This window comes from Platichthys flesus, chromosome 17 (genome assembly GCF_949316205.1).
Source record: "Platichthys flesus chromosome 17, fPlaFle2.1, whole genome shotgun sequence".
Lineage (NCBI taxonomy): Eukaryota > Metazoa > Chordata > Actinopteri > Pleuronectiformes > Pleuronectidae > Platichthys > Platichthys flesus.
Genome location: NC_084961.1, coordinates 17,250,073 through 17,262,487, shown reverse-complemented (window position 1 = coordinate 17,262,487; position 12,415 = coordinate 17,250,073). Strand labels below are relative to the sequence as shown.

The 12,415-nt window shown below is 42.5% G+C and overlaps 1 protein-coding gene across 2 annotated transcripts; it reads left to right on the top strand.

The window, feature by feature from the left end:
- Nucleotides 1–6,407: 6,407 nt before the first annotated feature.
- Nucleotides 6,408–7,988, top strand: LOC133972618 (uncharacterized). 2 transcript variants are annotated; one of them, XM_062410162.1, is made up of 4 exons: nt 6,408–6,517; nt 6,598–6,659; nt 6,741–7,864; nt 7,940–7,988. In XM_062410162.1, exons 1-3 carry the CDS (start codon nt 6,495–6,497, stop codon nt 7,853–7,855), a joined length of 1,200 nt encoding a protein of 399 aa, XP_062266146.1. In that variant the 5' UTR covers nt 6,408–6,494; the 3' UTR covers nt 7,856–7,864; nt 7,940–7,988. The 2 variants fall into 2 exon arrangements, with proteins under 2 accessions (XP_062266146.1, XP_062266145.1); XM_062410161.1 differs by having other exon boundaries at nt 7,937–7,988.
- The last annotated feature ends 4,427 nt before the right edge of the window (nt 7,989–12,415 follow it).

Genomic DNA, 12,415 nt, shown 5'->3' with positions numbered 1-12,415 from the left:
GTGCAGTTGTGTTTGCAATGGTCCTGTTGCTTGAGGTCTCTGCCTCTGTCTTTCAAATCTCCTCCTCCTTCTGATTTAGCGTCTCGTCTGTTTACTCAGGGTCAGAAAAATATGGTCAAACATCAAAGTGGAATGATTTGTCCTAACTAGTCCAGGGGGTAATGGGCCGTTACATTTAGCTTAGAGTTTCCTTTGACACAGTATAACTGCGGTGGGAGTCAGCCTCACACAAGTAAACAAACACAGATGAATATAGGTCAGCTGGCAAGTTGCCCCATGAGTCCTTGTTTCCTTGAAGAGGAGGTGGCAAGTACAGTTAGTTGGCACGGCCCATGGAACCACAATAGCCACATTAATGGGAAATAGGCTAAGTTGAGATAAATAAGAATCATCTTTTAAAGCTGCTTTAATCAGTATTCATTTTATTAACCATATATCAAATGACTGCCTGTGATGTGAAAGTACAGTGTCACACAAAGTGACGCTCATCTCTGTCTATGGACCCTAAAATAATGCTTAGGTTGCCAAAAACATATGATTATGTAGGGTAGGGAGCAGGGTACATCCTGGACAGGTCATCAATCTATCACAGGTGTGACACATAAAGGCAAACAACCCTTCACACTCACATTCATTTGGAGCTAAGCAAGTGGCTAAAACCGGGAGAACATGCAAAACCTCACACCAAAAAATAAAGAGGAAATAAGTGAATGCAGCCTTAAGGGACGAATTCTAAAACTTAAATAAGCTCTTATTGTCACCAACTGATCCAACTTGCAAAACAGAGCCTGATGTATTTTATTCACCACAGAGCCACAGAGCCACCGATGAAACCTTTCTTTCAATTAAAACACATAATTTAAATTAATTTTCATAACACGGACTGCAGTTACCTGCTGCAGCAGCAACAGGGAAGAGCTTAGAGACTCTGGAACCTGCAAGAGGACACACAGCAGGCTGAGTCTGTGGCGTCCTTCAAATCAAAGCTTACATATACTTGTATTATTATTATTATTAACAGCATCGCTTGTATTGTTTCCACCTTGCATGTGTTGCCATGGAGAAATGTGGTCATGGACACACCTCTGTAGCGGGAACTATAACTGACGTGGTTTTGAAAACTTCGGCAGGTGTTTGAATGTTTCTCCGACAGACAACAACACCACTATATGTGAATCTCCAGGCCAGCCTTCTACCAGAAAGTCCTTGTTCAGATCTGGTTCAAACATCCATCCTGATACGATCATAAGTGGTCGGCACTGAGCACAGGTCTGAATGCATCCAAATGTGTCCTGAGATCTGATCACTCAAGACACATGTGGAGATGGTCTAGGAAGCATGTGGCCACATTCTTTTCGCTGAGTGAATGTAATTACGTCCACATATGAAGGACACATGCACACGCACATAGGCCGTGTCTCAATTCGGGGGCTGCATCCGTCAGAGTCTGCACAGATCGCGTAACAGCGCAAAGACAAGACTGTCCCATTTAAAAGGCCAGATGCTGCAGACAAATGTGTCCTTCCATCCCTGAGAAGCAAAGGCTCCAGAGGGCGCATCCCAGGTGTCCAACTTCATCGCGGTTGCTAGGCAACAGCTATTAGGATAGGACGAGCTGGGGATCTCGACCACAGAAATCCTCTGTAGACCAGACCATCTCTTTTAAGTCTGGCCTTCGTGATTTACACAGCTCGTGAAGGATTCAGCCCCTGGACTGAGACACACACCACTGTCATAATTCCGTCCTTGTGACACAATGACACGCAAAGTCAACAATCAATGGCTCAACGGAGATGAGAGGCAACAAAGGTAAATGCTGCATTTTTCTAATCTAGCCACCGTTGTGTGGTTTCAACCAACAACGTTACCGACCCTCCTCACAAACATCTCCACATACTGTACCACACCGAAATAAGGGGACAACGCTGTGTTTGCTTTCTCCACCATGGCATCTTATTTCTGGTCCTGCACATCCAGTTACATATCTATCTTAATATGAATGAAGCTTGTGAGCAGAGTGGAACCTTCACACAACGCGTGTGTGTTAAATGAGGGGGTCTGTGCAGCTCAGACAGTGTCTTTCCTCTGTTCCGTGGAAATCAACATTCAGGCAGATGATGGTCACCTGACTTGAGTAAATCATTTACAGTTTTATTTATTTTACCCTTGCATGATGTGTGTAAGATATTTTTGAAGAGCCTGTTCTATTATTCTTGTGTCATCAGTGATAGTATTCCTGATTCCAGTCGGGGACTTTCACTCGCTGTCTCGCCCGTATAAATGTTGATAGGCGTAATGGAAAGAATTCAGAGAGGAGGAAACGGTTCCTGAAAAAATAAAAATCCTCCTCGCCATTTCCTCTCACAGGAAATTGTGTCTTTGATCTAAGCCACCACGCTCATCTGGTCGTCGTATGTCATCTGTCACTCTTTCCTAGGAAATTTGCTATTGCCACCCTTGCTCATACAGGAGTGAATGTCACTCACACACAAACACACACACACACACACACACTCACACACAATGATAAAAAACATTGTCAGCTTGAATAACTCTAGGTCTAAGACATGGCCTTAGGAAGGAGTTTGAGGAAATTAGGGCAGGGTGACACATTCAAGTGACGTTTCATCGGTCATCACACTCTTGACCAAGCACAGCCTGGTATGAAGATGCACTTCTGCCAGACAACTAGGGAGTGTGTCCTGTACCAGCCTGAATGTGTGTGTGTACAGTGTCGAGGGTCATTTTCATGTAGAGCGTCCCACATGGTCACAGACTCTAGACACTGATGAAATCACACTAATATGACATTTGCTGTGGCTTTATGAAGCTGTGAATCAACAACACTTGAATAGAGTGTGAGTGTGTGATGGGGATATTGTTTGGAGAGCTTGATTTATCAAACAGAGGATGGAAATGTGGGGGTTACGGGAACGAGTAAGTCAACACTCGCTTCCCCTGAACACACATCAACAACAACAATAACAATAATGAGTATCATCATTATTATTATTATAGCACTTTTTAAAACAAAGTTACAAAGTGCTTTTAAAAGACTAAATTATATAAGCAATTAGGCAGTTTAAATATCAAGCAATCAATCAATAGATGCAAAACAAGACGAAATAATATTTAATAGATAATAGATCAAAATAATTAAAGAAAATAAAGTAGGGTTTGCAAGAATGCCAGTGTTTAAAAAATGTGTTATGAGGTGAATAAAAGTGAGTTCCAACCCTAAATCCAATAAAAGCAAAATACAAAAATATATTTTTTGAGGGAGATTTAAAAGAGTATGATGAGTGAGTCAACCAGTTTAACCTCCTCTGGGAGATTGTTTCATAGCGTCGGCTCCTTAAACTGAAAAGGCCCGGTCAACCTCGGTCCCCAGCTTAGTTTGTGGAAAGGCAAAAAAAATTTGACACTGTTTTTTTTTCCTTTCCTGTTTTCTGATCATAGCCTATAGAATCCAAATTCGATATGACCCGCAAGACATTATCCTCTGGCCATATGTGTCAGAGGGTTTTAGTGCTCCGGTTAGCTGCCCTTAAAAACTGGACTGATATCAGCTCTGCCTGGATGTCACAGAGGGGACTGAGTAAAACACTGTTCGCTCACACAGAAGCTTGAACCCTCTGTAAATATTTTTTCTGGAGAAACTTACCTGAGCAAATTGCAGAAAGATGTATACTGTATTTGTGCATTATGTTTAAAGAGATATTGAAACTTAGGAGTAGGGGAGAGCAGGGCAATGTGGAAAATGCTTTACATTTGCTCCACTCTAGGCGAGCTAAAATGATATATCAGTAAAATGTACACATTTCCCATTAATTCAGGATATTTTCTAGAAATGGAAATGATCAGAATGTCTTCAGGACAAAGGGCAGTGAAAATATGTTTGTTTTAAAAAAAGTGGTCTTTTGTCCCACTTTACCCTGTTGGTAAAGTGATCCACTTACTTTTTCCACTTTAAAACTACCATAACAAAACATGTTGTAATAGTTAAAATCCTGACAGCTAGATTGACAACCACTAATATCGAACTAGTAACAGAATCATGGGGATTGGTCAATTAAGCACATTTATGATTATTATGATTCATGTGATCTCTTGCACACCCTATCTTACCTGCACATTGTGTCTCTGTCCAATTGACAGGGACAGGGATATTGTTTTTCTTTGTGTATTCAAATGCCATTTCACCACACTTACCTGGAGCAAGACCATGGAACTGGTCAGCTAGTTGTTTCAAGTGTTTGGCAAGCTCCTCCTCCATCTCATCTGTGAATATTCTATTTACCTCAGCTACTGCACCCCAGGCTACTGATTTTACTTTCCCTTTCTCTTTTTTCTTTATGAATCTTTTGATGGTTGTCTTATCAATATTTCTATCCCTTCAGCTTTTCTTAAGGACTTCTTTCCTTACATGACTTCAGCGGCTGCACTCTCCATCTCTGCGAGGGGTGTTTGGCCCCAGGTTGTCTTCCTGGTGTATAGTTTATTGGCATGATGGCTTTTTTACAATGTTTATGACATTAACAATAAAACATATGTAATGTATAATTATAACACTAAAATATGTTTAAGACTAAACTTAACTTGTCCTTGATGTCTCACTTTACCCCACAGCCACAATTTTAGAAAAAACAACATCTCTTAGCAATTCAGGCTAATCTCGAGCTAGCATCAATCACATGATTTTGTATGTTGGAAGTTCACCAACATATATGATATAAGTTTTTCTAGCTGATTCAATTTGTTTTGAAACAACGGTTGATTAAGTTCAAAGCAAAACAAAATACTTTTACCTGTAAAAAAAACACATTTTTGTGAAAAAACATAATGACCACAGAACCAGCACCAACTTCTCCTTCAAGGCAAGGGGGGAATGAGAGGGGCTTGAAAACATAATGGTCACATGACTACAAATGTGTTCCGTTGCCTAGATACAGGGGGTGTCTCACATTACCCGATGTCCCACATTACCCTGCTCTCCCCTATATAGAATTATATATAAGAATATAGGTTATGGTTCACAATGAATATGAGTGTCAAAATGTTCACTACAGTGTGAAGAATCAAAGTGCAGTAACATCTTAAAGTGTTGTTTTTTTAAATACGCCTCCCTATAGGACATTGTGCAGTCACACATTTGTAAAAAAAACCCAGGTAAATGTAAAAACATGTACGCTCAAGCACGACAGACTTCCTTCCATTTTTTAATAAACACAACATTTTTACAGTGCCCTTTGAGCAGACCAGTAAGTCAAGTGTCTCTAACCTAAGACAGCATATGAACATTTTCTACAGTTTTTTTGGAAAGCGATCCTGAGTTACACCATGTTTAAAAAGCTCTCTTCATGAAGATGTGTCACTGTTTGCTACATTTCCCCAGTCAATGTGAATACTATTGTTTTTACTGACCCCCTCGACAGCACACAGACTGTAGCATCATTACTTACTGTGAAGAAAAGACAAACAGACAGGTCACATGGCAGAGATTCACACATCACAGACACAGTACAGCTCTTACACCGTCCAGCGTGCGTTCATGTGCCGTCGGAATAATCAGGATAATCATCTTTCCACTGAGAACATACATGTAAACGCCACCTGAAGTAAGAACAACAACTCGATAAGTTATAAATTTAAGAAAATAAAGAACAAGCAATAATGACACTGAGTCATTTATACAAGCAACATCGTAAAACACCAATAAATAAATAAAGGGATTTAGTAAAACAGGCATATGGCCACCATCTGTGGACTGAATGACACTTTGTGGAGTTCAAAATACTTGGAATGAAGCATTTTTGAAAAACATTTTTAGTTGCCAGAGGAACTCTACAGCGCCTCCCAGAGCTGAAAGGCTCCAACTGGCTGAAGAGAGGATGGGAGCCATGTGCCTGGATGCTTCCTCCCTCGTCCTTTCCTTAAAAGGTTCAAGGTTGGAACAACAATGTCACAATTCGGGAGGAGAATGTGGATGCACAGGGCCGCCACAAAGTCACATGTCAGGCCTGTAGACAGTTCAACTCAACGGTAAATCCAGAGTCACTTATCTAATCAATAATACAGTGCATTGTGAGACAAAGTGGGCGGCCAAGATATCACATGAAAGTTAAACCCACACCAACAGTGTGTTCATCATATAAACACACACACACACACACACACACACACACACACACACACACTGCGACATTACCAAGTTGATCAGCATCAGGGAGGCATCATTATATGAATCAAATACACAGACAGAAGCAAACAAAGCAGGCAGTACAGACATACACACACACACACACAAACACACACACACACACACACACACAAACAGACCCCACAACATGAACCACCTGCAAACAATATGCTCATTAGACTGTGATTGGACGCAGGCTGAAATAAATGCTGCCTCTCTGCTGCACACACATGTGCACAGCAAGTAACTCCAGGGTTGGTGGACTACTGTTGCATTGACCAGGCTGTATGCAGAAATGACTTGTGCAAATTGTTTGAAGTAAGTAATCACTCTGTGTGACTGTGCAGTGTAGCTGTTGTCCAATGGCTCCTGATTTTCATTTTTTATTTCCTGAGCAGGACCTTCTTGCTGATTTGTTTGTTTCAAGCAGAGCATGTTCGCTGTTTATGGGCCACACAAGGTGCGCAGAACCCCACCATTTCATAACAAACCAACTCTTAATTTACAAGTTGTAGATCTTTAACACTTGTCTCTATTGCAGCTCAGGGCTCCCAGAGACAAAGCGGCAGCGCATATGATGGGTTCTCGCGACAGGACAGTGGTCGAAGAAGAGATGGTGGCAGCGATCCCCGGAATAAATTCAGACAGGCCTCCGTTTCTCCACGCTCGGCCCAGAGCAGTGCCTTCAATCCAGAGCCTGCTGTTCGCAATGGTTATGATCAGGGGTTTTCCAGCAGTGGCCACACACAAACTGTTTCACAGCAAGCTCACATTGGCTACGCTTCGGTCCGGTTAGTGGGGAGCAGCTCTGTATCAAATCCCAATTGGAAAATGATAGAACCCAAGCGGGTAAATGCTCAAAGTGTCCCGAAAACGCAGTTCTTGGGCCGTTCTTATTCTGTCGCTAGTGGAAGTGCTTTGAGAAAGCACAGTCAAAACCAGTATCCCCTCAGTGATAGAACTCAGCAGGGTACACAACCTACTAACCAACATCTGTCCAGAAATTCTGCATCTGCGCAGAGTCCAACCTTCTCTGCACAAGCGGGCTACCCTCCATCTTCACAGTCTTCGAGACTGTTTAGTGCAGGAGCTCCTGTGCCAGAACACGGCCCTGTACGGACGCACACCTCAGCCACCGTCCGTGGTCGACGAGTGTCTTCACAGTCTAAAGCTGCAGCTTCTCAACCCTCTAGTTTTTCAATCCCTCAAAATGAGAGAATCAGAAATGACCCCAGCCAGCCCGATCAGTTCAAGAGCAAGCTGTTTACTGTGACCGGAGGATCTGCCCAAGGAGAGTATCCCCCGTCTGCATTTGCGCCACGCAGTCTAGAAGGGAGCCAGGGCTTGAACTATGACCCCAGCCACACCTGGCCTGCATCGTCGCTGTGGAACACCAGAAACCAGGGAAAAGGAGGCCTCCATGCCACAGGGCGCTCATCTCAGCTCTTCGCCCCGACCATAACCCACAGCATCCCAACTCGCTTCGGCGGCTCGCCCATCAGGAGGCTGACGGGGCCAACTGACCAGAAGCAAGATGTCCAGACACCACAGCTGAAATACACGGCTCCCTCACAGCAGACTGCGGCCTACAATCCACAGGGTCAGAGTGTTCAACCAGAGAGAAAATGGAAGAGGGTCAGCAGGCTGCTTCAGTGACATGAACAGGTTGGTCAAATACATTTCTGTCATACATGCTTAACATTGTTTTCTAATGTTCTACTCTTCCTCTGTCTGCAGCAGGATGCAAAGTCCCTGGTTCAGTGTTTTTTGAATAAATTCTAAATATAGATCTTGTCTCGTCTTTACTGTTGATACTGATGTGGTTCTGCTGTTGAAGCTATGAATGTGGAATTGGTGAATGTGGTGCCACCTAGTGTTATAAAATGGTTTATCTGAACCAGAGTCTTCTGTTCTGTGAAGAACCTTCACTTTGAAATATAAAAACAACTTTCAGCTAATAACGTTCAGATCCATTAAATGCGGAGTCAGTGATATCTTCCAACACACAGCATCAAGGACCAGTGTGTAAAATCACTGCCGTGACTGAGATCAGCCGCACTGGAGATCACACAAAACTTTACTTCCAAATATCCCAGAGTGGAGGTTAGGATCCAGTGATGTATGAAGTAATCGGTCCTATTGCTCAAAATGTATAAATACTACGGTGACACTCGTGATGGATGCACGCTAATTATATTTAGCTTTCTTCACATTTTGCAATATTCTTCAGATTTGACACACAAATTATTTTTAAATGGTATCTACATCCCTTGCCGATTTGAAAGGTATGTTTGGGAAATTAGCAAATATCCCACGCCCCTTGAACTAGCCTCAGTGCACACTACAGGTTTGTGTGTGTGTGTGTGGGGGGGGTGGTGCTTTAATGAAGCGTTTAACAAAAATAAAATCAAGTTCAACCGGCCGGTTCACTTTAGTAAATGGACAAAGTCTGAAAACCTGGAGATTTGGGCTCCTGCAGACAACGAAACTCATTTCCCCCTGTGTGTGAGAGCAGTCCGCCTCGCTTCAGGAGGGTAGAATAGAGATGCAAAGCCACCAGGACATGCAACCCTGATATGCATATTCCTAAATAAGATTTCCATCAAATGATCAAACTTTTGTATCATTCACACACACAATCCTGCAATGCATCTATTTGCAGCACCTTCTCTATCACACATCTTGCGCACACTTCAGGCACGGGGGTCAGGACTCAGGAGCACTGGGGGGGTCAGTATTCAGCAGGCGAAATAAGGTAAACTGAGATAAAACCTGGTAAGTGGACAACCCGCTCAACCTCCTGTGCCACAGCTGCTCCAAACTGCTTCCCCTGCTCACAAAGCTCTTTTCTGAGTGAATGTATCTCTCATGACAAGTGAGGTTAAAAAAAAGTAGGAAACACTGCCCCTCTGTGGACAGAAGGGGTTACTGTCTATGGTAATGGTATGTGGAGCTCCTGCTAATGACCAGTCTTGATATGGAAGATGACACCTTACGCCTTGCAGGGGGAACAAACAGGTTGAGCAGGTTACACATAGGAGACCTGTCAGGTGAAGGGAAAACAAAAGCCCCTGCACCGTCTGGCTCCACACAGACATGACCGGGTCACTGAACTCCCCACCTTTATCCCCCTGTGTGTTTTGTCCCAGTTCCCATATACACTGCACTTTTATCACACACCCACAGACAGACCTACTATTCTTACACTACTACTCGTATCATTTGATTAAACAAAACTTTATGAATGTTGATACAAATCTAAATGCCAACACTAACCTTCTAAACCTAATTTTAACTGGTAGAATTTAAACCATGACCCAAAAAACAAATCTCCACCGTCATACATCCTTTTTAAAGTTGAGGACTCACTAAAAAATGGCAACTTTACTTTCAATAAATCTCTTATTTTTTGTCTCAGCACATTTTCACTTACTTCTTATGTTATACACTGCTCATAAAAAATGAAGGAAACACTAAAATCACACATCAGATCTTGATGAACAAATGATTTATGTTGAAAGTCTTTACCGATGCACATTGTATAATTTGTTGAAAACAAAATGGAGTATGAACAGTCAATGGAAACTGAAATCATCAACCCATTGATCGCTGGATTCAAAACTAGGCTGACAAAGCAAAGAATTTAAATCACAGGCTGATCCAACTGATGTGAATTTCATCACAGCAGCTCATAATGTGACTCAGTGGTGTGAATGGCCTCCTCGTGCCTGTATGAACTCCAGACAGCGTCTGGGCCTGCTCCTGATGAGTCGACGGATGGAGTGTTGGGGGATCTCATCCCAGACCTGGATCAGGGCATCAATGAGCTCAAGCACAGTCTGTGGCTTATGACCCATAGGTGCTCAATTGGATATACATCAGGGGAATTTAATGGCCAGTTAATCGTCATCCAGGACCTGGCTACACATTCTGGCCACATGAGGCCGGGCATTGTCCTGCAAGGTTCTTTTAAGAGAACAGGGCGCCAGTGGCGGACCTGCCAGTGGCGCCCTGTTCTCTGGTGAATGCCAATCGAGCTGCACGGGGCTGGGCTGTGAGCACAGGTCCCACTAGAGGTCGTCAGGGCCTCATGCCACCCTCATAGAGTCTGTTTCTGACAGTTTGGTCAGAAACGTGCACACCATTGGCCCGCTGGAGGTCATTTTGAAGGGCTCTGGCGGTGCTGCAGTTACCGATCCTGCTGCTGGGTCGATGCCCTTCTACGGCCCTGTCCTGCTTTCCTTGTGTAACAGCTCCTGGTATCTCCGCCATGCTCCTGAGACTGTGCTGGGAGATACAGCAAGCCTTCTTGCGACTGCTTCAAATTCTGCGAGCGACAGATAGTATGAACATGGTTGCGATAACAATAGAAAAGTTGAAAAGGATTGCGGAATAGGAAATGAAATTATTGAGCAGAGCGAGGGTGGTTAGCAACAGGAAGTGTGTGTTTGTAAAGAGAGATAAACTGACATAGGGGGCGGAGTGAGCTCATTGAAGTGTGTGTGTGTGTGTGTGTGTGTGTGCGCTTGTGTGTATATTGAAAAGTGTGAAGAGAAACAGTTACTGCATGAGACTCAGAGATCCTCCCAGCAGGAGTGCTGACAGTACATAAGAATTTCACCAATCTAAATGACCCCTGAGGCTTTTCAAAATACTGTAACCACACGACCACAGTTTCTTCTTTCCACTGCACTGTGAACTTATTTCTTCCATTTCAGATTATAACAAGTACTTTATGAGCAGATGAAAACAGCTTGAGCTGCTCAAAATGTCTGTTTCTTGAGATATTTCAGTGAAACATGCAGCTGGAGGGGGAGGGTCCTTTGTATCCACCGTGCGTCATCCAACATACACACAATCACATCACAAATATGCAAACAACTGAGGTCATTCTCTTTTACCCTGACTACCTGTTTACATTATATTCATCCTGTTTACATTATAAATATATACATTGTTCCTATTTCCACTTGTTTATGTATTTATTTATTCATCCAATAATGCTTCTTATTTCACGTCACTTTCTGCAGCTGTAACATGTTATCTTATTTGATCATATCTAATCTAATCTTAGCAAATTCTTAAGCATAAATCACCCTCTAGCTAAACTTAAGTCTAATGTTAAATGATGGAATTTAGCCCATGATCCAGAACCAAAGGTCACTATTGCATTATTTAACAAAAAGGCTGCATTTATACTGTCCCTCATGTTGTAGTTGAAAAATCAGCAGAGCTCAAACCACAGTTCTGCTTCAGGCGAGATCATGACAGGGCTTGGATCCAGGTTGAAACTGGATTTGATGACATATCAGGACACAGGAAACCTGAAAAATGTGTCTTAGCCATTTCTTGTTGTTTTATTATCCACTGTGCAGGCTGAATGGCATGTACCAGTATGTTTCTTGGTATCTTTGGAAAGAGGAAAGCCAGCTGTTTCATCAGGTTACGCTATGCTAAGCTTAGTAGCTGTCGTGGCCTAATATTTACTGGAAAGATATAAGAGTAGTATGACAACTAGGTATCGCAACTTGCCTGTTATCTATGTTTAAGGTGAGAGTTTCTCCCTTGAGAGATTAATATGGTGTTTTGTATGGCATAATAGCGTAGGGTGGGGTACTGTAGAGTATTGTATTGTTTCAAATCAATGAGAAACTGAAAAGCTGTGACTTCAAAATAGTAGAATAAACTAACAACCCCTGTCCAGTCAAGGGAGAATAGGCTACATGTCTGTTTAACACCATCTGTTTAATCAGTTATTATATTCACATTCAATGGGTTTTAAGATGAAGACATAAATAATCATAAATCATGATATATTTATCTTTCTCTTTCACTAATCCCAGCATTCTTCCTGGTTTTTATCTTCTCAAAGGTGACCTGAATAAATGTGTAAACTCTGATAAGCAGCCTGTCTCAACACTTGGAGTAATGTGATCCCAGTGTGCTGCTGCTGCTGTCTGATAGGTATTTCTGTGCTATGTTAAAGAAGAAGGAAAAAAGAAGAAGAACTACAGTCACTGGCAAAGAATGTTCCAGGAGTCCACACCCACGCTGTGTGAATACCTTTTCCCTCTCTCCGAACACTCCTGTGCTGATGTGAGATGTTTGAAGAGCGGCTGGCTATCTGTCCTCAAAGTCATTCCAATGAAATGAAACAACTTGTGATTGGAGGAGGTTTTTCATAAAGAAATATAAATGTTCCATTACCCAATAAAA